The sequence below is a fragment of the Nicotiana tabacum genome, chromosome 5, assembly GCF_000715075.1.
Source record: "Nicotiana tabacum cultivar K326 chromosome 5, ASM71507v2, whole genome shotgun sequence".
In the NCBI taxonomy this organism is placed as follows: domain Eukaryota; kingdom Viridiplantae; phylum Streptophyta; class Magnoliopsida; order Solanales; family Solanaceae; genus Nicotiana; species Nicotiana tabacum.
Genome location: NC_134084.1, coordinates 76,031,372 through 76,058,978, shown reverse-complemented (window position 1 = coordinate 76,058,978; position 27,607 = coordinate 76,031,372). Strand labels below are relative to the sequence as shown.

General features: G+C 37.6%; 1 protein-coding gene across 7 annotated transcripts in view; it reads left to right on the top strand.

Annotated features, from left to right (window-relative positions):
* The first annotated feature begins 9,199 nt into the window (after positions 1–9,199).
* The window catches only part of LOC107831638 (serine/arginine-rich splicing factor SR30), a 30,293-nt gene continuing 11,885 nt past the window's right edge, over positions 9,200–27,607 (top strand). For 4 of the 7 annotated variants that reach the window (XM_075253692.1, XM_075253691.1, XM_075253690.1 and 1 more), the window contains exons 1-4: positions 9,200–9,355; positions 9,987–10,074; positions 10,944–11,009; positions 11,140–11,214. In XM_075253692.1, coding sequence (XP_075109793.1) covers positions 9,991–10,074; positions 10,944–11,009; positions 11,140–11,214 — 225 coding nt within the window. In that variant the 5' untranslated portion in view covers positions 9,200–9,355; positions 9,987–9,990. Of the gene's footprint in view, positions 9,356–9,959; positions 10,075–10,940; positions 11,010–11,139; positions 13,347–27,607 lie in introns of those variants that run through there. The other 3 variants (XM_075253689.1, XM_016598129.2, XM_075253687.1) reach the window with 3 other exon arrangements.

Here is a 27,607-nt window from a genome sequence, read left to right as displayed (position 1 = left end):
CAGGTTCGAATGAGGCGGCGGAAGAAAGAGAAAGACGACTTGGAATTTACAACCTGTGGGAAACCAGTGGGCGCGCATCTTTTCCGCGTGTACAAAACAAATGCTGTTTCTATTCGCCACGACTTCTTTTGGACTTCCCTATTTCCTTCTTTTTTTTTAATTATTATTATTATTTTTTTTTTTTTTGGTGTCATCAAATAACTCATTTCTAAGTAATGAGAATAAGCCGCTAAGTATCTGCTAAAAGTCAAACTCCCTGTTCATTAGAATGTAAAAATACTTTCTATTTCTTATCTCACGATCCAATTTTTCATTGACGGTTTTATTAATGGAATGTTTATTTGGTCTACATTATTAGTGTATTCTAGAAATTTTCTTGCATGTGTTTGTTTACCGTAAAATGGTACAGCTGAATTTATACGTGATTTATAGACAAGCGAATCAATTTGATCCAAAAATAATAAATAAATTAAATAAGAATGTAAGATTTAGCATTGAAATCGAGAGAAGACAATAGAGAGCTTGGTTCCAGAGCAGAGATTTCGAAGGCAGTAATAACGATGTTAAGAAGCAAGAAAATAAAATGTTATTGAGCTTTGAATAGTATAAATCATAAGTTTGTCCAAAAATTCATCTCTTTATAATGGTTGTTGGAATCCTTATTTATAGTGGCACCTAGGGAACAAGGTCCTAGGATCAAACCCCTCTTAAATGATAATTACGGGAGTCATTGATGAATGTGTAACGGCAGGCTATGAATGTCATATTCTCTATAACGGACTATGTATTTAATACTGTAGAATATCGGGTGACAGGTATTCATTTATCTTCATGAGCAACATTACCTTTGGGGGCTTCTCGGTGCCAGCCGAGACTGCTGTCCCCAGTCTTGACTTCCACCTGTCTCGCTTTCTATCTGTCTCTGGTTCCACATTTCACTCTATTATAAGAGCATTTAATATGAACCGATTTTACCCTATACAGATTGTCCCCCTGCTTTCTGGTGGTACATCCTTGTGTCATCGGGAAATTGGTAAAGATACCTTTCTTGGCGAAAAATGTCGTGCGGCCCCAGGTAACGCCTAGTTACTCCTTCTGAAAAATTTCTGACGCTTGATTAGGCGCACGTCTCTCCGCATTTAATGCCCCGAACACGCGTCATCCTATGATTCAGCAATACTTTCGTCGGTTCTCGAGGTAATCATGGCCACGATTTTAATCGCCTATTCCTTTACTTATACGCTTCCATCTTCTTCTCTTACACTTCATAATTTTTCGAACTCTCTCAAACTTTTTTTACTCAACTCACTCTTATTTTTAACTTCCTTCTTCAGAGAAACCCTTACTTCCTTCTGCTAACTATCGCCTCCTCTTCCAGAAACTCTAGCTCTTCAAAGAACAAATAAAGCATTGATGACACTGCTCCTCTTACGGTGAGCACCATTAACCCCAAAAAACTTACTACGACTAAGGACTTCGAAGAGAAATTCTCTTCTTCTAACTCCCGCACATAGGCTGTTGGTGTATACTATTCTTCCATCCGTCCTTCTAACATCCTTACTGTGAAGAAAGACTGTGGTTGCCATGACTTGAACAGCATCGCTCATGACCTAGCGGAGCGGGTAACCTTCCCAAGAACGGTTTTATGTATGTTTATACGTACCCCTTCACTTTGGGCCTGTTTTCATTGAGAAAGGGACTTGACTCCGTAATCTTGGAGTACTGCCTCCGCTATCAAGTCCTTTTGGCTCAGATGAGCCTTTTTGTGTGGCGGGCGGTAGTTTGTCTTCGGCGGTTATGTATCAACCCCTTAGGGAGGGTGCTACTTACAAAACAAATCTAATTTATTACATACAACATTAAGAAGATATTAGGTAAAAAAACATTCAAATTAATTTAGTAGCGAAAATAGGCCCATGCGGTAAGGTTCAAAGTGCAATATTTTTTTTTTTGAAAATACACTCCATAATTCTTTTTAAAATGAATTACAATGTCAAAAAATCAACATAAGATGATATAACCCTTCTTGAATAATCAACACGTTAAAGCAACTTCCTAATAAAATTATACTTTCATTCAACATCACTTCAAGTTTGTATTGTACATAAATTTAAAACTATCGGGTATAGAAAGAAAAACTAATTTTCTCCTTTGTACATATTTACAAGACAAAGTATAAATTCAGCAAATTACAAGACTTGAGTTATTAACACACCCTAAAACAACAAAATTATAAGTACCAAATTCAAGTTACAAGATTTTGGTCTTAAGATCCAACAAGCCTCCAAATAACATACATAAGTGTGACATATATATATATATATCTTGTACATGTCCCAAAACAATATTAAACCAATGTGCATATGCAAATGTGATCTCCATAAGTGCTACCAAAAAAACTTCTTCATAAGGCCGTCTTCAAATTTCATCCTGCACGTTACCTATGATAGAAAACAACTATCGCTAAGCATAAATCTTAGTGGCGTATAAACTTTAGGCTTGGAGCCATTAAATTCTCCAATTCTCCTTTACAGTCATAGGTAGCTCAAATTTAACATAATTTAAAAACAAGTGAACAAATATATCAAAAGTGTCAAATATCAAACTAAGCATAATTAGATATCAAGATGGACCGAAACCCCAAATCAAGTAGGGTCAAAACTCAATAATCAAGAGAATCAAGAACCATATTAAAAATGGCTTCCTAATTCATACTTAACATGGACAAGTTCCATAATATAAGATGTTACACCCTGCAATATTACGATGATGTTACGTCCTGCAGTATTATATTACGATAATGTTACGCCTTACAGTATTACATTACGATGATGTTACGCCTTGTAGTATTGCATTACCATGATGCTACGCCTTGCAGTATTACATTATGGTGATGTTACGTTTCGTAGTATTAAGTTACGACGATGTTGCACCTTGTAATATTGTACGTTGAATTTGTCGTAAGGTAATTGACATCAGTCCAAGGAAAAGATTATTTGGAGATTATAAGGATTATAAATGATGAGTAAATTCATGAAGGTGAGAGGGGAAGCAAGTCGAAGAAAATAAATTTCGTCAAAGTTTGGCATTTTGGGATAAAATACGGCCGAGCTAAAATACTCGGCATTTATGGACTAGTGCCATACAAGGTACTATATGACCATGCTAGTAAGGTGTACCAGGTATGTTAAAAGAGAGTAGTATTTTAAGTAAGTTGAGATAATTCTTAATTATGCGGGTAATTGATTAATTATCGGATAACAGGACATTACCTAATTAATTGGGGATATATTAGATAATTATTAAAAAGCATGAGGTGGCAGCCCTCCATGCAATTGGAATGACTCATATCTCAATTTTAAAGGTGGCAAATTTTGGAAGGGGTCTTTGCTAAGTCATCACCTAGTGGGGCCCACACCCACTAAGGAAAGACTTCCTAAAATTCAACTAAATTCATTCAAGAATGTGATCATTCTTACAAAGAAAGTGTACTGCAATTTCACAAGAATGATTAAGTCACCATCTTCAAATCTAATTCACAAGATACGTGAATTAAAGCTAAGGTGCAATTTCACAAGAATGATTAAGTCACAATCTTCAAATGTAATTCATAAGAAACGTGAATTAAAGCTAAGGTGATGGATTTTGGGCAAAATTTTTATACAAAGTTATACTACGTAATAGCAAGGGGATTTGCAGTTCTAAGATAGTACTGTACAATCTTTTTCAAGAACAACATGCGCATTTTCTCCTACTTTGTTCCGTTGTTACGTGTTATTGCAATCAACGAGTGTTAGAGGGATTGTCAAAAGAATCGGTTCAGGTATGTTATGGCTATCCCTTCTTTCTTTTGGCATGATCTATACGACACAAACAAACCAAGCAAATACATAAATTCCATAAATGACTCTATTCATAGAAGTATTAGAGATATCTATGTTCTTGAATTTTCATGTGTCATAATATTCTATCATTTGTTCATGGGTCTCAGAAAAATACGAAAGTTGAAAAGAGTTTACTTTATGATATTACTCAAAGGCAAAATGATCTTATGACATTCCGAAAGATTTTATTAACGTACTTTTCATGCATTGCATTCATGTACATTGACCCATGACCAGATGACATTATATACACATATATATGTATGTATATATATGTATATGGGAAAGGTTATGGCGTTATATACGCGTATGTGGGATATGGGAAAGGTTATGGTGTTATATACGTACAACCACCTGATCAACTGGTATACGTTGATAATTTTGCCCCCGGTGGCCGAGATGATAGGATGGGACGCCCTCAAAGGCTGATGATGTTATGAAACATGTACCGATGCACGACATGACATTCATACGCATATGCATGACACTATAATTATTTCATGAGTTACAAAGTTTTCCAGACTTATAGGTTGAGTCATTTACTCTATATTTCTTCCATGTCTATTATGTACTTATTTATGTGCCTTACATACTCGGTACATTATTCGTACTGACGTCTCTTTTGCCTGGGGACATTACGTTTTATGCCCGCAGGTCTCGATAGATAGGTTTAGAGCTCTCCAAGTAGGCTATCAGCTCAGGGGAAGAAGTTGGTACGCTCCATTTGCTTCGGAGTTGTTTGTTTGGTTAGTATGATTTAGATGTGTATTGTTTGGTATGGCGGGACTATGTCCCGACCTTTACGAAAATTATGTATTCTTAGAGGCTTGTAGACATGTCATGTACGTAAAAAAAATTTACAGCCTTATCGGCCTATGTTAAGTACACGAGTGGTTATTTTGGTCTTATAGGCCCGTACTTTATATGTATAAGTTTGTATTCCCTTATGCTCTACTCCGGTTCATTTACCTATGATGGAATAGTATGAAAGTTATGTTACGTTGATACTCAGTTGAGTAAGGTACTGGGTGCCCGTCGCGGCCATCTGTTCGAGTCGTGACAAAAACGAACTATAAATCCAAAGTCAAGATAGCAAAAGATCCGAATCAAGAGGCATGCCAAGATGAATGACAAAGTCATTGCCACAAGAAGGACAAAGTCTCAATAAGAATGCAAAATGATCAAGCAATCCGTACGAGTGGGCGATTAAACGAATATCTTACAATACGTGATATAACACGAATACAACAATATAAAGAAGACAAGAAAATTAAAAATTAATCAGGTTGTTTCAAAATATTCCAGCAAGCAAAAAAGAGTACAAAGAGAGGAGCAACTTGAGCTTCACCAAGAACGAGTTTTGCTGGTTGGTTTATTGGAAATTTATGATGGTTTTTATGAAGTTTTTCAGGTGTAAGGAGAGAGTATAGGAGTTTTCTTTGTCTTGAATGAATGAATTATGAAAGGAGTTTATGGAAAAGCAAGTCAATCAAAATAATCTTTAAAAACTTTGGGTAAATATGAAATAAAAGAGGCTGCCCCGACTACTAAATATCTTTAGATAAATATAAAAGAGTGGCAATCCAAAACCTTAATTATCTAATGTATTTAATAACAATTCATCAAATGGTATTAAGTGTTACACATAGAACAACCATGAAACTTCTTTGTCAATATTAACACAACCTAGAGTAAGAAATTTTCATATATTGTTAATTTCACATTTAGGAAACTTTGGGGTATTACAGGTTATGCTAGGAGACGGGGAATAACTCTCCGTGGCTCGATTGATGAACCTTTATTCCAACAAAATTTTTCGTGGGGGAATGATAAATTTCAGCAAACGTGATCATCATGCTTTGCTCACCAACATGGATGACAACAACGACCGTGGCTGGATGGAGTGGTTCGTTGTAGTTGCCACTAGGGACATCATCCCGACCACAACTCCATCCTTTCCTAAATCATGGAATCGTACACGTAAATTCAACGCCTATCCTTTCTTCTGGTTAAAGGTTATTTCATGCTATCATTGATCCTTCTTTTTCCATTATTTCAGCAACCCAGTGGACACCACCAAAGGTTGAAGGCTTGGATCAGTGGGTTGAGAAAATTTTGGATGTTACCATGCCTGAGACCTGCAAGTGAAAAGGACTGGCCCTCAAATACGAGTGGAAGGCTAAAAATCACGGTAAGTTGATTCTTGAGTTTAACTTGTTCTTTATCTCACATATAAGGAAACTAGCCTGATTCTATTTGGATACGTTTGTTGTTTGAGTGAGACTCAGCCATTTTCATTCTTAATCTCATCATTTTGCATATGTTGCAATCGAACTATGCTTTGACCAAATTCCATTTGGATACGTAGGCTGCCTCGGTCAGGCTTGGTTATCTTCATCAGATTTTATCATAATCCACGAACTACGTTCAGACCTGATTCTATTTTAGATATGTAGGCAACCTGAAAGGATTCGGTCATAGCCTTAGGAAGGCCTTGTAATGCATTAATTTGAATTAGGACGTAGTCATGATAGCAAGTAGCCGTGTTATGAAGGAGCATCACGGAAAGTCGACATCAACAGAACAAAGTTCTCAAGAGAATACGCTCGTGTGTGGAGAACCTTTCTTAACATGTCATAATCTACTCCGACGCAACGGATGCTAGAATAGACAGTCGCAAACCTCGTCGCCGATGTTCTGCCAATCGATGACCGCAACTTAGCTTCGCAGTCAAGAGTATCTCTTAGGCATGCTTTCATTTCCTTTGCTATTACTTTGAATATTTTGATGTTTTGCTCATGCAGCTTCAGGCATAATTACGATTTTAGTCAATCACTCTCAAACGGAGGTTATTTTACATTTCTTAGTGCAAAGCTCTCCCAACAAGTAGAGACACACTTTACATATCGAGCTCTCCCAACAAGCGGAGACGCACTCTATCAAGTTCCCCCAACAAGAGGAGACACACTCTATCAAGTTCCCCCAACAAGCGAAGATAATTTTTAAATGCTCCGATAGCTGCAGAACGGTACACAACCCGGCTAACAAATCGAGTCAAAATCAAGTATCCCATCATCCCGATCCTAAATAATGGCTCGCCGACAGCCAGGTATCATCATTCCCACTTCATTTATTTCGCATCTTAGTATATTATGCATTGCAATATATTGTATGCATGTATTTCATCTATTTTGTAAGAACAAACACCACATCGTGGAACTTTTCTAAACAACAGATCAAACTACAACTCTATAAGGGATACCAAACCCATTAGGGGGCCAAGGTTTCAAGCTCAAGACGACTAGCAGAGCTCAAAATTTTCAAGCTATCATGAGCGCCCAATCTTCCGTTTCGCTGTATTTTCATAATACGATACTGGAAAAATTCTTGCGAGTACCACTTCCTCAGAAATATTCACTCCAGAACTATATGAGGCCTGATCCTCATTAAGCCCGAGATATGCAAGCAATTCAAAGACAGAGTTCGGTCCCAATCTCTCCAATCTGATCTTCCCAGAATCTTCCTTAACTCAATCCTGCAACTCACAATCTTCATGCCACTCCTGCAATGCATGCCTAAAATCAGGACAAAATTGGCTTTGGTTCAATTTCTTTGCCCGAAAATTCTTTCATCGTCTCCGTTCAAAGAGGGGCAGCTGTTGACGGCTAATTTTAATCCTCCCTTTTAAAATTAATTTATGTATAATTAATAATTTACAATAAATGTTTTAAAAATATTTTTTAGTAATAAATGCTTATTTAATAAATTAATTAAGTATTAGTTTTAAAATTAATCACGTAGTATTAATATTATGTAATTACAAATATGCTTACTCTTTTAAGGTTATTGAAATAACTTTTAAATACATCACATAATCCTATATAGTTAATTTAATGAATTACTCTCTAATTTCTAGTTAATTAGACTACTATATTAATAATTCAAAATTAGTATTACAATTTAGAAAACAAAGTATTTTTATAAATAATTAATAAAATTATAGGTGGTTATAATTTTTACCATATTTTATTAAAAATTGGTAAGTTTATTTAAATTAATTTTAAAAAGGGATTAAAAGACAAAAGGCTACAATTATATATATATGTAACACAGTAAGTGAATAAGTCTTAAAAAGTTTACATTTTGAGTTATTTTTTCTATAAATAAAATTATTGATATGAGCAAATTATTTGTATTGTAGTTTAGTTATTTGGCTCATTCTCTATTATTCAACATTAATTTACATGCTTGATTCACAGTTTTTTACTTTCTTTTTTGTAGTTTCAGAAATAAGATTTTATTTGTTTCACAGCTAAGTTCACAATATAGATTTAAAAAAGAGAATTGTCATGGTATTTAAAAAATTCAAAAGAGAAAAAATAATAAGGCATGTAAACAAGATATTTAAAAACTCAATTAAGATAGGTAGAAAAATATTTAGTGTTCAAAGTTAAGAAAAAATTTAATGTTTAAAGCAAATCGAGTGGCGTAATTTATTTTCTTACCTATAAAACATTAAGGGGCTTTTTGGTTTGAAGATGAGTTATGCTGTGATTTTATACTAAGATTAATTATATTGAAATTAGTTATTTTAGGATTATTTCTTATTTTAATTGTTTGGTACGTAGTATTAATTCTGAAATTATCAATTTTACTGTTTTATCCTGGGATTACTATTCCACCTTCTGGTATGTTTAATTTATTCAGGTACTATTTTAATCGTGGGATAACTTATCACAAGATTAGTAACCAAACAAAGGATAAGACGGTACCTAGTGGGTGTTTGGACACAAGAATTTTGGAGTTCCAGAAAAATTTGATTTTTTAAAAGTGAAATTGATATTTGAAAATTAGAGTTGTCTTTTGAATTTGGACATCAGTACAATTTGGAACTGTTTTTGATTTTTTCTGAGTAATTTGAAGTGAAAACTTTGAAAACAATTTTTTAAAGTTTTTTAAATTTTTGAGAAATTCCGAAATTCAACTTCAAGTGAAATTTAAATAATTTTTGGCTAAACCCTATAACAACAACAACAACATAACAAATATTATCCCACACCGTGCGATCTGGCCAAACACCTATTCCAAAAAAAATTGAATAGCCTAACGGATAATAAACTTTTATCCCAAAATTATTTTTGTTCGTCGATCGTACCCAAGTGTATTCTCTTTCGAATCCCCCCAAAACAAGTATTCTGCTTGCTTTTCTTTTTGTTTTCATTTTTTTTAAAACTTTCACTGTGATATTTTAATTGCCGTGGACAGATGGCAAGTAATGACGTCCCCTAGCTTTTTGTCAAGTTTCTAGATGTAGCGTGCAACTCTGAACCTCGTACGTTCATTTTCTTTTACTTTTATATAATGTACGTTTGCTGTTCCGCCAGATTACCAGAAGATTTAAAGCCCTCCTCGCCATTTCTCCACTTTGTCTAAAGCAATATTCTTCTTTGTCCACCGTATCTCTTGTTCAGGTAATTTGTCTCTCTTTTTCTTTTGCTTTCTCTGTGTTCAATTATGCTGAAGCATGTCTTTACAGAATTTTCAATATGGTAATTCTTGTTCTTTGGCTGATAAATTTTGATTTTCATATTTTTGGAGAAAAGAGGAGCTGAGATTTTAGGGTTTAGATTTCAACTGCGACGAAAAAGACTGATTCTTCCTCTAGTTTATTTTTGTTCCCTGAGATTTGTCTGCTTTGGTTTTTCCATGTTATAGTAAATAACTTTTTCTGCACGATTTTGAATTTTCCAAATACATGCTTTGTTTCACCCTTTTTTACCCCTTCTCCTTTTTGTTGCTGTTGTTTGCTAGCTGTCATTACTGCTATATGAGCAGACGCATATTTGTATATTTCCAGAGTGCATTTGAGGTGACAATCTTTATTTATTGTTCAGATTTTGGTGATCTCCACTTTTTTGTTGTTATTTTGTGATTGTCACTTTATCAATTTATAACAAATATTATACTGTAATAGAACAATTTCTTGTTCATGCCTTTTGCTGTGATTCAACTATACTTTTGTTTTCCTTTTGTGCTTTCTGAATTTGGGTATCCCTTGTGGCCTTTCACTCACAGCTTTTAATCAGCTGCTCATTATTTCAGCATAATGGGGCGTTTAAGTCGAACTATCTACGTGGGAAATCTTCCCGGGGATATTCGAGAGAGTGAAGTAGAAGATTTGTTTTACAAGGTTAGTTGGAAAATATTACTTACAGCTGAAAACAAGAGTTTTCTGTGCTCACCTGGTTATTACTAAGGATTTAGCATCTACTTTAATTTGCTTCTCCTATTTGTTGGGTTTTTTCTCTTAAGTGTAATCTTTATTCTTTAACTTGGGAAGGTTGGTGGAATGACTTGTCTTTTTGGGTGGAGAAGAAGTGAATAAACTCAGAGTGGATATTTCGGTTAATCTTAAAGGCTAGTTTTAGGAGTTCATGATATTTCTTATTTAGTTTAACTGTGACATGTGCAGTTGAGAGGTTCGAGTTTCTTGTGTTTCTATTGTGATGAAAGACTGGGTTGTCTCTCTCTGTTTTACTAGAGTGCTAATTAATTTTCTTGCATTCTCCTCTTTAATTGCTCTCCTTATTACTTTCATCCACCCATTGTGTTTAAGATGTTAAATCAGCTACAGAATTCTAAAATCATCTTTCCACTTAACATATTCTGATTCGGGATTTTAATCCAAAAGACATGCTGAGCATTGGTGCATGATAAACTTAGGCACTTGAAATTATTGTGATTCCTGTTCGGTGTCTGCATCTCGTTCAAGCTGATATTTTATTGCATTTAATTTCTAAAAGATTTCAGCAAATATGGCAACAATATATTCCGTGAAATTAAACATCGAAAAATGTTTATTTCCTTAGCATATATAAATTTACTTTTTAGGTGCTGGGACCACTTTGTTTAAGTTTCTTTCTCGCTCTTTCTCTTTGTGGGATTATACTGGGTTGTTGATGTTGTTGTTGTTGTTATTGTTGTTGTCTCGCTCTCTCTGTTTGGATATCTATGACAAATATGCTAAACTTTGAAATTGTATGGGCGAATCTCTTGCAGTATGGACCTATTGTGGAAATTGATCTGAAAATTCCGCCAAGACCACCAGGTTATGCATTTGTGGAGGTGCGTTCATTGTTTGGAATTGAATGTCAGAAACACAGCTAGTATCAATGTCGAACGACAACTGTTTATGCAGTGAGTTGTTCGTAATGTCGGATAGATCTCATATGTTCCATTCTTTATTGAGTTTCAGTTTGAAGATCCTCGTGATGCTGATGATGCCATTCGTGGACGTGATGGCTACAAATTTGATGGACATAGATTACGAGTTAGTTGCCTCTCATTTGCCTCCATTTCACCATGGTCATGATTTAGATCTTCGATTATCAGAATTTTTTGTTGTCTTTCATAATCTATGTAGGTTGTGTTGAATTATATGTCAAATTTCCATCCCACATCGGTGGGTTAAGGAGTTGGTGGGAAACTTTTCCCCTATAAAAGAAGGCTTAATGTTTAGGATTTAAACACACCTCTCATTTGCCTTCTCATCTGTTTAAGGCATTTGTATCTTCTCTCTTTAGTATTATTTCACTTGTATTTTTGGAGTGGAATAAAATATTGGTTGTGTCCGAGGAGTAGGCAAAATTAGCCGAACCTCGTAAATTCTGGTGTTCCCTTTATTGTTGCTTTATTGTCTTATTTATTATTTGGTGGCTGTCATAATTTTTGGTATAGTAGTTGTGACTTATTCACACTATATACATTTGGCTTCCGGAACAATTGGTATCAGAGCCAAGGTACTGTCTAAGTATGCTCTGTGGTTGCAGCATAGTCTGATCTTCCACATCAGAAAAGATTTATCTTGGTAACTGAGTCAAGGTTCTGTCTGAGTATGCTCTGTAGTTGCAGCTTAGTCTGATCTTCTACATCAGAAAGGAAATAATCTTGATTTGTGTCGTCAACTATTAAATAATATTTGTGTCAAATATGGGAGACAATAAACAAGAAGAATCTACATCAAGTGTCAACAATACGTCATCGTTGACATCTTCGCTTATGACAAGAATTGTGTCAAATGCGAAATTTACGGTAGAAATTTTTGACGGGTTCGGACATTTTGGGATGTGGCAAGGCGAGGTTCTAGATGTCCTTTTTCAACAAGGGCTAGATCTGGCCATTGAAGAAAAGAAACCAGATGTTATTGGAGAAGAAGATTGGAGAATTATCAACCGTGTTGCTTGCGGTACCATTCGATCCTACCTTGCTAGAGAGCAGAAATATCCATACACAAAGAAAACTTTTGCAAGTAAATTATGGAAAGCACTGGAGGATAAATTTTTGAAGAAAAACAGTCAAAATAAATTGTACATGAAGAAGAGACTGTTTCACTTCACCTATGTTCCTGGTACCACGATGAATGAACATATCACCAGTTTCAATAAGTTGGTCACAGATTTGCAAAATATGGATACAACTTATGATGATGGTGACTTGGTCTTGATGTTGTTGGCGTCACTTCCTGATGAGTACGAGCACCTTGAAACTACTCTACTCCATGGAAATGACGAAGTTTCTCTCAGAGAAGTTTGTTCGGCTTTGTACAGCTATGAACAAAGAAAGCGAGAAAAACAGAAGGGCAGAGAAGGAGAAGCACTGTTTGTGAGGGGTCGTCCTCAAAATCAAACAAGGACAAAGAAGGGAAGATCCAAGTCAAGATCCAGACCCAGCAAAGATGAATGTGCCTTTTGTCGAGAAAAAGGGCACTGGAAGAAAGACTGTCCGAAGTTGAAGAATAAGGCCAAATATAATAATGGAAAGGCCATTATGGATTCAAATGTAGCTGATTGTGATGATTCAGACTTCTCATTAGTTACAATAGAGTCATCAACATCATCAGACATAGACATATGATTGATGGACTCGGCTTGTAGCTATCATATGTGTCCCAACATGGACTGGTTCGTGGATTTTCAAGAAGGAGAATATGGAATCATTCACACAGCGGATAACAGCCCTTTTACCTCATATGGGATTGGTTCAATACGATTAAGGAACCACGATGGAATGATCAGAACATTAACACATGTTCGATATGTACTGTCACACCTCCTTTTTGCGCGCCCGCCCCGAAGGGTTAAATGCGCGGGTGGAGTTTTTCCAATTTAAGTGACAATATTCGAAATGAGATTATTTATTTAATTCAGAGTCGCCACTTGGGAAAGGTTTGACTTTTGGTGTCCCAAGTCACCGGTTTATCTTGAATCCCAAATCGAGGAAATTTTCGACTTTTCCAAATGAAGTCTGCGAACCAGAAATTCTAAGTAAGGAATTCTGTTGACCCGAGGGAAGGTGTTAGGCACCCTCGAATCCCATGGTTCTAGCACGGTCGCTTAAATTGTTATAAAGGCTAAATAACTGATTTAAATACATGTTGTGATTTATATGCTTCTTATTAGATTTATACCGCTTTTATTATTATCATTTATTTTTATAGAATTGCAACGTCGTGAAAATGCATGTCGAACCACGTCACAATCAATGCACCCGTAATCGTCGACACATTCGGACTTCGTTGAGATTCGGATTTGGGTCACATCAATGTGCACCCAAATTTAAGAATATGATTTAATTAAGCCGCGCCTACGGAGTCTAACGCGTTATTATTTTGTAGAAGGCCATGAAATTTATTAAATGGCCTATCCTGAATTCTAAATAATTATCATGGTTATTTATTGAGGGCCCCGCAATTTTGCATTTTTATTTGGCGAGGCTCATCTCTATTTTAGAAAAGGATATCCTAAAGAGACTACATTTCTAATGTGTTTGTCTCTAAAATAGAAGAAAAGATGCATGCTAATTCAATTTTGGCCAAATTAAGATTTTAGTTAATCGTCTGATTAATTATTTACAGAATGAAGAGACGTTGTACCTTATGAAACATGCTTTTAACTTGATAGAAGAATTATATACAAGATTGATGAAATGCTACGACTGCTGCAAGAGCTCCTTAATCCTAACTTATTTAGGCAAGATTAATTAAAACTACTTATTAGAAAAATGCGACTAATGATATTTGAAACTCATCCTATAAACTGCTTCATGAAAACTGAAACTCAAGAGTTTGAAACTGTATTGTCTTTAGCTAGATCTAAACAATTATTTGTCCTTACATATTCGAAACATGCTGAAAGAGCTAGTTTGAATTAGCAATTGTGTTAAATGGCTCTGCATATTTCACGGATTGTATTTACATCTTGTGTGCTCCTAAACGAATAAAATGTCACAGTTTCCAATTGGCATAAACTTTTAATTAAATACAACCTTACTAATCTGTCTCCATTAGGCTAACAGACCCAGAAACTGCATATCTTAACAACATTTATATAAAAATTTGTAAGCAATGCAACAGATGATTATAACATCCTTCAGATCTTTCGATTCAACTTTCATTGCAACATCAGACAGATTCGAAATGTGTACCTGAGGAAATGCTTACAATGAAGAAAGTAGGGCAGTCAGTTGAGCAATAGAAGTGATACCAAACAACAGCAGTAACAGTAGGTACCGATAGAACAAAATCCCAGTGCAAAAGACCAGTAAAGCCAATGGAGGAAGGGTAGAATGAAACAAATTCCCAGTAGTATGGAATAAGAGATCCAGGCAATCCAATTCCAGAAGAAACAAACAATACAAATCCAAACAATAGACTTAGCTGACACTTGAAAGAAGACAGAACTGATTTGGACAGTTTGAACAAAACTGAGAATCGAACAAATAGTAGGAAGGAGACAATTTCTGATCTTTGTGATATCCCTTTCCCTATCTTTCTTTTCAAGTTCGAATGTCAATCCTCAGTTTTGAAATCTATTTGGGTTATCAAAAAGAATTCTTTTCCAGTTTCTGTTTTCGGAATTTGAACTCTCAGGTGTTCCCTCTCAGTGTCTCTCTCTATCTCTGTAGACTCTCTCTGTATGTATTTCAACTCTCTTTCTCTAATCTCTCCACTGTGTGTGTCTATTTTCTATCAGCTCTCAAAGTCTAGAGTGTGTATTTTCTTTCCCCTCTCTTCTCTTCTCTCTTCCAGCCTATCAGATGCCCTCTATGTCTGTCTGTCTCTCTATCTCTTAATGTGCCTCCCTTTTATAAGCCTCAACATCAAACCTTTTACAGCCTGTTAAATTAATCAGATACCCCTCCCATGTGCCCATCTCTTTTCAGTTTCCACTCAGCTATTTAAGTATTAATCCCATGACATTCCCTTGGCAGGCTTTAACTTTTAGCAATGTTTTATTATTTCTGAAACTTACAACAGAATATGGGCAGCAGGATGTAGTCTGACAGCACATGCTGTCAAACTATTTTTAAATCAAACAAAAGCCTTTATGCACATGTTGTGCACAAATGCACATGTTGTGCACAAGTGCACATGCCCTCCAATTCTGACTGCAACTAAACAAAACCAAACCTTTTATACTTTTGATTCAGATTAACAAACTATAAGTAGCTGAATTCAATTCCTAACTGATTCAACAATGCTAAACAGAAGCAGATCAATTTGTATGTTGTTCAAACATCTGAAACTAATTGACGACATATGTCGACTCGACTATACTAGTTATAACTCATACAATCGTAACCTAAAATCAGACATTTAACAGTATCGAACACATGATTCGGATTGCACTGACTAAGCAAAATTACATGGGAGGAATCAGTTGGTCAGTTCACCTTTGAAATTCAATTAATTGCACAGCAAATACATACAAATTATCAGAACAATTAGAAGAAAGACTCAATCAAACAACAAAGGTTCAGGAGAGGTGGACAGGGCACAGTTGATAAAATTCAAAGACACAAAATCAAAACAAACATGAACAAACTTTTAGCCAATCACATGGACTAAACAGAAATAAGAAAAGAAAAAGCAAGACTCACCTCATATCTTTGAAAAATCAAAAGATTCCAACTCGGATTCGGACAGACCTTTCTTAAGGCTGAACGGGCTTTAATCGAAGTGTTTCTCAGATGAGAAACACTTCGATTAAGGTCCATTAGACCTTAATCCTTTGGTTTGAACGGATATGGACCAGTGACGAGGACCTTTAAAGTTCCAAAAAATTAGATCCAGGATTCGGGCTTCCCTGGTCAGATTCGGACCAAACCAAGTATGGTTTGGTCACGAGGGGGTCTGGGGAGTGTCTGGTATGAATTTGAAGCAGATCGGTGTAGATCAGGTTCCGACTCGAATCTTCAAATGAAGATTCGAGAAGGTGGGATAAGATTCGAAGCATGGGGTTGATAGATTTGGGTTCAGGATGGCATGGGGGTTCTATGGTGTTCAGGGGAAGGTCACCGGCGTTCATGCCGCCGGCTTCCATGGTGAAGGATACAGGGGCGGCTCTAGGGTTTGATGGGGGATGAGGTTGAAGACGGAGGCCGGGGTATTGGATAGGGGGGTAGGGTATGTTAAGGGCTTATATATGGAATGAGTAGGCGGATCTCGACCGTTAGATCAATTTAGATCTACGGTCTGGATCTGATGGCTTAAGTGGAACGGTGTCGTTTCGAGGGTAAGGGGTTTGGGTTGGTCCGGGTGGAAACGGGTCGGGTTTGTTGGTGGGTTACGGGGAATGTGATCTTGGCCGTTGATCAATTTGAGATCAACGGCCCAGATCAGACTGCAGTAAAACGGTGTCGTTTGGAAGGCCCCCTGAGGCCAGCTGGTCTGGACCGGGTTTGGGCTGATTTTGTTTTGGGCCAATTTATTTAATAAATTGGCCCAATCCGGAAGAAGAAAGGGCCCTTTTCTCTTTTTTTTTTATTATTTTTATTTCTTTTCTTATTTATTTTAAAAACAAAACTAAGCCAAAAAATCAAATTAAAATTAAATACACACTCAATACAATTATTTGCACACACACTAAAGATATTTCAAACAGGTAAAATCAAACAAAACAAAATTACGGACAAAGGGGCCTGTTTATGCCTTTCTATGTTGCGGTTCAGATTATGCATGACACGTACACATTTATTTTTTTTGAATTTTGTTTTAATAAAGTAAATAAATAAAAATGGGCCAAAGTCGCAAATAAATCAACAAAGTGCCGTACAGAAATCCAAAATTGTACAGCAGGACCAATTTTTATTCTCTTGGAGCGAATGTCGCGCAAAAACAAAAATCACGTGCTCACAGCTGCCCCTCTTTGTTCGGAAACACGAAGAGTTTTCGTGCAAAGATAAAGTGAGCGTGTATGAGCGATTTTTGCCTATGGACCACTCCGTATGAAGCATGTTTTTTTTTGAAAGATCTGACCGAATCTTGCTTCAAAGATTTCCTACATATCCTGGGCTAAACAGGAATCAGGTCAATGTAGTTCGAAAAGTTTTGGTAGCTGGGACTACCATGAGACTGTAATGCTTGCTGCTACTGCTGCTGCTGTTGTCACTGCTACGTTACTGACCGCCTTATTACAACCAAATGGAAATTGGAAACTGAGCTAACTACTTATATGTATGTCAACTGCTAGTTACAAGATTCCTATCTATGATTCTTTTACGACTTGATCTTGGGTCTTAGCTGATTCTGCTTGTAGACTCTGATCTGAATCTTGATGCTTGCGAGTTGCGGCGACTTGTGTAACCTCTGGGATACTGAGTGAGACGCGATTGGCAGGGTTTAGGACCTTAGTCAAACGTTGGAGTCGATCTGCTCTCCATTCACTCTGATATCTCGGGATGTCTCCTTTTGTCTTTTTCTTCTTTGATTCTGAGTTGAGACTCATCTCGTGGGTTATTTCGATCCGTGTGGCTCGAGGTTAGACCTGCGGAAAAAAAACAAACGAACGAAATTTTCTGCCCCAGTTTCACTAGGAAAATTTCGTTAATTATTTACCAGGAAGTTCATAAAATTGATGAAAGAGGATATGCATGTTTAGTTCAGGGTTGGAGCCCTAATACCGGCTAGCTGGGGAAAGGTTCAGTTTAGGGTTTAAAACTCTAAAGCCGAACAAAGGAAGAATTCAGTTTAGGGTTTTAAAACCCTAATGCTGATTGCATGGAAAAGCTCAGTTTAGGGTTTAAAACCCTAATGCTGGCTGAAAGGAAAAGTTCAGTTTAGGGTTTAAAACCCTAATGCTGATTACATGGAAAAGTTCAGTTTAGGGTTTAAAACCCTAATGCTGATTACATGGAAAAGAGTTCTCGGGTTATGCCGAAAAGATTCATCGAGTCGTGCTGGGAGGATTCATCGGGTTATGCCGGAAAATTCATCGGGTTATGCCGGGAAGATTTATCGGATTATGCCGAAAAGATTCATCGGGTTATGCCGAAAAGATTCATCGGGTTATGCCGGGGAAATTCATCGGGTTATGCCGGGAAGATTCATCGGGTTATGCCGGGAAGATTCATCGGGTTATGCCGGGAAGATTCATCGGGTTATGCCGGGGGTTTTGGGTAGGAAAAGTTCCTTGGGTTATGCCAGGGAGATCCATCAAAATGCATGAAAATATTATGGGAAACTTACCTTTGGTCGTTTTCTGCTGCAGGGTTGTTTCAATGCTTGCGCGCTTTATCTCTTTTGGGCTAAACCTGCTTCTTGCACAGCTGCTTTGTGTCGCACCTGTCTCAATTTTCTTAAACAAAGAAAGATTATTAGTTTGACAACGGCGGTTGGTTTGGGGGCCTTGATTGTTCCAATTGCTCTGTCTTGGCCCAATTCTTGTTGAGAAACTCTGCTATTGATTGGATTTCACATGCGAAAACCTTTGGACTACTCAAACTTGCGTTTCCAGATTTTGTGATGATTTGTCTTATAAGGCTTTGGCTTTTCTGTCCCTTTCTGCTTGGGGATTTTATCAGGGAGACTCTGTGGGGATTTTTTTTTTTTTTTTTAGCAAACTTGTTGGGGATGTGCTGGGGTGGACTTCCTTGGGGAATTTGTACAAGGGGAGATTCCATGGGGATTTGTAATAAGGGATACCCTGTGGGGATTTGTCGGTTTTGGAAGCAAATCAACTACCATGGCCAGTCGGGATGGGACTGACGCGCCACTGAAGTCGTACATTTTATTTGACTCTTGCCGAACGGAGCCCTGTAAAACCGGTCCTGCCACCTTTCTTTGCGATTACTACGGAATTAAGAGTCAGATCGAAAAGAACTCAAAGAGAACTATGTAAAGGAGAACATATGAGTTTAAAGAGAAACGCCCCTTTCGGGGAGAAAAGAGGGACTTATCTGAAGTGTATGCCAGTTTCAAACTGACATGACATGCCTTTTGGACTGGATGCCCGACCTCCGAGAACTTGCATTTCCTCATGAATCAAAACAGATCTATATTTTTTCAAAAACCCGGGAACCTTGCCAGGACTTTCTGAGGTGGAATCATCTTTTTGGCCGACAACGCCCTTTGCGGGTTTTCGCTAGTCGACCTCTCTCATTTCTCTTCTTACTGTCGCCTGCTAGTACTCCTTGCGAGTTTTTACTAAACAAGCTCTCTCATTTCAATTTCTCTTCTCTCGTCGCCTCACGGTGCCCAAAGGTTTTCACCGACAAGACTCTCTCATCTTTATTCTCCTCATTTTGTTGTATCAGACCCAAATAATTCCATCTTTCCATTTTGAAACGCTTTGGTGATTGATCAGAAGGACTTGGACAACGGCTTGGGGTGAAAAGAATGTGGATTGAACTACAACTTTGGAACCTTTTGGGTGGGATTATTGCCGAATTATTATAACTTCTGCCCCAGTTTTACTTTCGGGGGAATTCCTGGATTTTATTGTTGGTGTGACTGAACCCCAAGGAGAGGTTGCCTACGTATCCTTTCGGAATCAAGTCAAACGTAGTTCAGGCTCTCCTTTTTTTTTTTTTTTTTTTATCATTTCCTTATTTTTCCAATTCTTTCTTCTTCCTTCTCTTTTTTTTTTTTATTCAATTTTTTTTTTTCAATAATATTTTTCAGGTTCCAAAGAGGGTAATCAAAGAAGAGTAACCAGCTCAAATGGGTTTGCAAAGGGTTGATAGTGTTTGGGTAGCGAGAATGAAAGCCTTCGTCATCTCAAACTGTGCAAAGATATCGCTAGAGTGATTTAGACATATCACTGCACTTGCTTTCCAAGCAAGGCTGACGTCGTTTCTTCCGACGTCGCCCAGATACAAATGCTCCATTAACGTTTTTCGATGATGTATGGACCCTTCTTTCTTTTTGGTACAATTGCTCGTGGCAAACCGCAGTTATTAAGGTTATCATTCTGTACGGGTCTAAACCCATTTACTGCTCTCAAACTCTGTTTTAGTGACGGACATTCTCCAAACCATGAACCAATTTTCTTTAGTTGTTCCTATTTTTCAAATCCTTTATATCTCAAATTTTTGACTCATTATTTGAAATCTGATCGGAGTTCTCGTGATCCGGGCATGAAGTCCTCAAACATGTCATGTTATTTAAAGCTGCATTTATCAGAATTGAAAAGAACACAAAAGAAAACATAGAAGAAGAAAGTGAGTAATCAAGCACGATTTCATTTCTTGGCATTTTGAGGAAGATAAGGAAAAAGGTTGACATTCAGGAAATTAAAAACATGAAACTGAAGAAAAACATCTGAGCCACCCTCTGGGGTTACTCGTGATGCAGAGAAAGTGGCAAGACAGGTTCATTAGGACTTCCGTTTGATCAAGAATGGCGTAGCCTTCTAGTTTTGAAACTAGGTGCTTGGTCCCATGTACGATACTTCAACGGTGCTAGTGCCCTCTCCTGGCTGGACCACGTGCATTTCGCATAGCTTTTCCCTTGTTGCCCCACATATTTCCTCACTTTCGTCGAGCGGGGACACCTTATCATCTTCCTCTTTGTTGTATTTTGGCTCCTGTGGTATGCGTCCGACAAACACTGGCTCGTTCGGCCGAGGTGTTTTGACCGTCCCCCATACCATGGAGGCCTGCTTGAATACATCACTTATTCCCTTTTCTTGTTCCGGAGTTACCCTGGGTCCCTTTTCTGTATCAGCAATAGCAATTATGGCTTTCAGTGCCAGATCGACTTCCTCGTCTTCACAAATCATCCCAACTATCGGCCCGTTGTCGTGGGCGGGCAACGGATTATTGGTCACATTTGGGATATCCTCGTCTCTCAACACAATCTTTCCCTGGTCTAACAGATTCTCTACAGCTTGTTTCAATGTCCAACAGTCGTTGGTGTCGTGCCCTTCTACCCCTGAATGGTACGCACATCTAACACCCCGCTGATATGATGGTGACCCCGGGTTCTGCCCGTTCGGTGGTATGGGCTGCAACAAATTCATTTGGACAAGCTTAAGGAATAGGGTGGAATAGGGTTCGCCGATTGGTGTGTAGTTGGGTCTCCTGGGTGGTTCCCGAGGACGGAAATTATTTTGAGGAGGTCGAGGATTGTAGTGGTTTCGGTGAGGAGGCTGATTCCTAGGATGTGGGGCCTGCCCCCGATTGACTGGTTGTGTCCGCTGGATATAAGGCTGGGTGCTCATGACCATGTAGGGCTGAGGAGCGTAGGTCGCATTTTGGTGGGGGAAATACTGTTGCGAGGTTCTTTCCGAAGAACAAAGCCCGGGATTATGATATTCTCCCACCTCTGCCACTGTCATGGACGTTTCCTCTTTTTTCTTCCCTCTTGCCATTCCTCCAGACCCGCTTTGGACGGCTTGGGAGGTTGCCCTTATGGCTGCCTGACTCAAAATTCTTCCCGTTTTCAAACCGTTCTCCACCATTTCTCCAATCTTAATCGCTTCTGCGAAAGGCTTTCCCATGGCTGACATCATGTTTTGGAAATAGTCGGACTCTTGAGCCTGGAGAAAAGTAGTGACCATCTCTATCTCGTCCATGGAAGGTTTTACCCTTGACGCTTGCTCACGCCATTTGATGGCGTATTCTCTGAAACTTTCCGAGGGTTTCTTCTTTAAGTTTGACAAAGCATTTATGTCTGGCGCGATGTCGATATTATATTGAAACTGCCCTACGAAGTCTCTGGCAAGATCATCCCATATATGCCAGCGAGATATGTCCTGGTCCATATACCATTCCGAAGCGATTCCCACCAAACTTTCTCCAAAATATGCCATTAGCAGCTCTTCTTTTCCGCCGGCTCCCCGCAATTGATTGCAGTATTTTTTAAGATGTGCAATGGGGTCACCGTGCCCATCGTATTTCTCGAACTTGGGGGTCTTGAAACCCGTTGGCAGGTGCACGTGAGGGAACATGCACAGGTCGGCGTAAGAGACGCTCTTTTGTCCGCTCAATCCTTGCATATTCTTCAGACATTGTTCAAGGCTTCTCATTCTCTTGGCAATCTCATTTTGTTCTACAACTTTGGGGTTCTGATCCTACCCTGGTGCGAGCTCGCACTGAGGCGGTAGCGGATTAGTACTGGTAGCGAACCTAGTTGGTTCCATTGAGAACGATGGTGCGTGGAATGTAAAAGAAGAGGAGTCAAAGCTTGGCTTGTATATGGCAGGCTGTGCCGTAGCCGGGCAAGGCGATGCAGTAAAGATGTTCATGCTTGCATCAGTGGCCGACATTCGGGGATGAGGCTCAGAAGGTGATCCGGCAGAGAAGGCGGAGGTGGCTGGGTAACCAAATGGGGTAGCAGGGTAATTTATGGGGACATTAGAAGTCCCACTTGACCTGGAGAATAATTCAGGGAATTCGGGGATGACACTTGGCGGCTCTTTCCCATTGTTCCAGTCATCCAGCATTTCCAACATGCGGAGCCGTAGGATTCTATTTTCCTCCGCAGTTGCGGACTCAGGTGTGAGGACGGCTGAGATCGAGCTTTCCTCGGAAACAGAGATTGTTTGCAATGGAATTTCTGAAGACATTTCTACACTGCCTTTTGACCTGGTGAAGTAAGTGTGAGTACTACTTCTGGTCCTAACAACAGGTAGCTGAACACTTCTCCTTGACCTCGTGAAGTATGAGTGCGAGGCCAGACTTTCACCAAACCAACCGTCTTTCCAAAAACCCTGGATATACTCATCGACAAGCGCACGGTTAATTTGCAGCAAATAACAGATAGTTAATCTCACGTTGGGCATGATGCACCTATACAGTTAAGTGGATTACTATATGTTTGCTACGAGAGCATGCGTCATTCCGACATTTTTCCTCTTATTAGTTCTTCCCCTTTTTTATTATATTTTTTTGTTTTTCTTTTATTTTGCAGTAAAAGAAATGCGACCGGATCCGATGAGGATTGCCTACGTATCACGATGCCTACGTGAATCAGATCATTACGTAGTTCGAAACTAACAAAATAAAGAAGCAAGTGCTCATTTAGCATAGGGCTCAAAAGATTTGGCTATTCTTTGTTTATTTACTTATAATTTTTTTTTATATTTTTTTTTTGGAATTTTTGAAAGGAATACTTTAAAGAAGAAAGAAAATCTTGTTTATTTTGATTTTTGTTTTATTTTATTATTTTTTTAAAAAGAAAGTCTTCTAAAAATTTATTTGTTTTTTGAATTGAATTCTGGAAATTTATTAAGAAAAGAAAATATGTTTGGTTGGTTTTTTTTTTTTTTTTTGTTTTACCTTTTCTACGGAAGAAAGAATGTATATGATGTTGCCCCTTAAATTTTGAAAAAGGGACTTTTAAGAAAATGATGTGAAATTCTGAGTTTTATTTATTTACAAAATCACTTCTAAAGAAAAATCCTAATATTTCGAAATTCAAATTTTCAAATATATATATATATTTTTTTTATTTTATATTTTTATATTTTTTAAAAAAAACACATTTTACAAAAGCGAGACTAAAGCAAAGAGTATTTTATTTTTTAGATTTTCATTGCTGGTTTTTAATTCTTATTACATTATTTCATATGAAAGACTTCAGAAAGAAAGAGACTTTTTGTTTTTATTTGAGTTTAAGAAAACCTTTATATTATATTTTTTTTTTATATATTTTCCAAAGAAAGAACTAAAGGAAATTTTTTTTTTTTTTAAAAATTTCTTTGATTTTTGGAAATTGGGGCCGGAACCGATGAGGTTTGCCTACGTATCTCACATCCGGTGAGAATCAGACCCGCGTAGTTCGGTCCAATTAACCAAATTATTTTAGAACAAAACTCTTTCCTTTTCAACAAACAACTTTCCAAAAAGACTATTTTTCTATCTTTTGTTGTTTTTTTTCTTAGTAAATAAAACATTTTCACCTTTTATTATTGCAAAATTTCAACAGCGTTTTGACGGTAATTGGGCATTGCTATTTTTCAAAGTAGAAAATTAGTCCTATACACTGATATTTTTTTTATTATTATTTTCAAATACTCCAAAGTCAGGTAACATGCATGTCCGAGACAAATAAATGCGCGGAAATAAATAGGATGCAACAAGATGGTCTTTTCATTTCAGGTTGCTAGTCCTAGACGGACCCAACCCCTGTGTTGAGTCCCCTAAGTCAAATGCAACATGATGCAAATAAGCGTTCCTACTAGGGATCCGGCATGAAGTCGAGTTATACTAGGTTTAAACCTTGGTATTTGTTCTAGACTGTGTACCCGAGCGGACAACTCGAGTCGAGGAGGGGCAACTTACTGGGAACCAAAAGGCCGTCCGGCTTCGTAACTTATCCGTCCTCTTTCTTATTCCAGGTATCGACACTAACAGAATAAGGAGTCTCGACCAGCGAGCTTCTCCCCAGAGGTGAAGAGAGAAGGGTTCGGCACAGTTTATGTGCAGTTCAGATAATATCAAAGCGGTAAAAGACAACATTTAGTATGTTATGTCAAAACATGTAATATATATCAGATAGTGAGGCCAAATACAACAATTATTCTAAGCTTGAATTCTTGAACCCTGAACCAGCGGTTCTGGGTCTAATTCTCCAGCAGCGGTTTTGTTATACTGGGTTTATAACCTGGGTATACGTTCTAGACTGTGTACCCGAGCAGACAACTCGAGCCGAGGAGGGGGCTACGTACCGAGGACCCGCGAGATCGTCCGGCTTTGTAACTTGTCCGACCTCTTTCTTATTTCAGGTATTGATACTAACAGAATAGGGAGTCTCGACCAGCGAGCTTCTCCCCGGAGGTAAGAAGAGAAGAGTTTCAGCACAGTTTATATACAGTTCAGATAATATCAAAGCGGTAAGAGACAACATTTAGCACATTATGCAAAAACATGTAATAAAGACCAGATAATAAAGCCAAATATAACAATTATTCTAAGCTCGAATTCTTGAACCCTGAACCAGTGGTTCTGGGTTAATAAGTCCCCAGCGGAGTCGCCAGAGCTGTCACACCTCCTTTTTGCGCGCCCGCCCCGAAGGGTTAAATGCGCGGGTGGAGTTTTTCCAATTTAAGTGACAATATTCGAAATGGGATTATTTATTTAATTCAGAGTCGCCACTTGGGAAAGGTTTGGCTTTTGGTGTCCCAAGTCACCGGTTTATCTTGAATCCCAAATCGAGGAAATTTTCGACTTTTCCAAATGAATTCTGCGAACCAGAAATTCTAAGTAAGGAATTCTGTTGACCCGAGGGAAGGTGTTAGGCACCCTCGAATCCCGTGGTTCTAGCACGGTCGCTTAAATTGTTATAAAGGCTAAATAACTGATTTAAATACATGTTGTGATTTATATGCTTCTTATTAGATTTATACCGCTTTTATTATTATCATTTATTTTTATAGAATTGCAACGTCGTGAAAATGCATGTCGAACCACGTCACAATCAATGCACCCGTAATCGTCGACACATTCGGACTTCGTTGAGATTCGGATTTGGGTCACATCAATGTGCACCCGAATTTAAGAATATGATTTAATTAAGCCGCGCCTACGGAGTCTAACGCGTTATTATTTTGTAGAAGGCCATGAAATTTATTAAATGGCCTATCCTGAATTCTAAATAATTATCATGGTTATTTATTGAGGGCCCCGCAATTTTGCATTTTTATTTGGCGAGGCTCATCTCTATTTTAGAAAAGGATATCCTAAAGAGACTACATTTCTAATGTGTTTGTCTCTAAAATAGAAGAAAAGATGCATGCTAATTCAATTTTGGCCAAATTAAGATTTTAGTTAATCGTCTGATTAATTATTTACAGAATGAAGAGACGTTGTACCTTATGAAACATGCTTTTAACTTGATAGAAGAATTATATACAAGATTGATGAAATGCTACGACTGCTGCAAGAGCTCCCTAATCCTAACTTATTTAGGCAAGATTAATTAAAACTACTTATTAGAAAAATGCGACTAATGATATTTGAAACTCATCCTATAAACTGCTTCATGAAAACTGAAACTCAAGAGTTTGAAACTGTATTGTCTTTAGCTAGATCTAAACAATTATTTGTCCTTACATATTCGAAACATGCTGAAAGAGCTAGTTTGAATTAGCAATTGTGTTAAATGGCTCTGCATATTTCACGGATTGTATTTACATCTTGTGTGCTCCTAAACGAATAAAATGTCACAGTTTCCAATTGGCATAAACTTTTAATTAAATACAACCTTACTAATTTGTCTCCATTAGGCTAACAGACCCAGAAACTGCATATCTTAACAACATTTATATAAAAATTTGTAAGCAATGCAACAGATGATTATAACATCCTTCAGATCTTTCGATTCAACTTTCATTGCAACATCAGACAGATTCGAAATGTGTACCTGAGGAAATGCTTACAATGAAGAAAGTAGGGCAGTCAGTTGAGCAATAGAAGTGATACCAAACAGCAGCAGTAACAGTAGGTACCGATAGAACAAAATCCCAGTGCAAAAGACCAGTAAAGCCAATGGAGGAAGGGTAGAATGAAACAAATTCCCAGTAGTATGGAATAAGAGATCCAGGCAATCCAATTCCAGAAGAAACAAACAATATAAATCCAAACAATAGACTTAGCTGACACTTGAAAGAAGACAGAACTGATTTGGACAGTTTGAACAAAATTGAGAATCGAACAAATAGTAGGAAGGAGACAATTTCTGATCTTTGTGATATCCCTTTCCCTATCTTTCTTTTCAAGTTCGAATGTCAATCCTCAGTTTTGAAATCTATTTGGGTTATCAAAAAGAATTCTTTTCCAGTTTCTGTTTTCGGAATTTGAACTCTCAGGTGTTCCCTCTCAGTGTCTCTCTCTATCTCTGTAGACTCTCTCTGTATGTATTTCAACTCTCTTTCTCTAATCTCTCCACTGTGTGTGTCTATTTTCTATCAGCTCTCAAAGTCTAGAGTGTGTATTTTCTTTCCCCTCTCTTCTCTTCTCTCTTCCAGCCTATCAGATGCCCTCTATGTCTGTCTGTCTCTCTATCTCTTAATGTGCCTCCCTTTTATAAGCCTCAACATCAAACCTTTTACAGCCTGTTAAATTAATCAGATACCCTTCCCATGTGCCCATCTCTTTTCAGTTTCCACTCAGCTATTTAAGTATTAATCCCATGACATTCCCTTGGCAGGCTTTAACTTTTAGCAATGTTTTATTATTTCTGAAACTTACAACAGAATATGGGCAGCAGGATGTAGTCTGACAGCACATGCTGTCAAACTATTTTTAAATCAAACAAAAGCCTTTATGCACATGTTGTGCACAAATGCACATGTTGTGCACAAGTGCACATGCCCTCCAATTCTGACTGCAACTAAACAAAACCAAACCTTTTATACTTTTGATTCAGATTAACAAACTATAAGTAGCTGAATTCAATTCCTAACTGATTCAACAATGCTAAACAGAAGCAGATCAATTTGTAT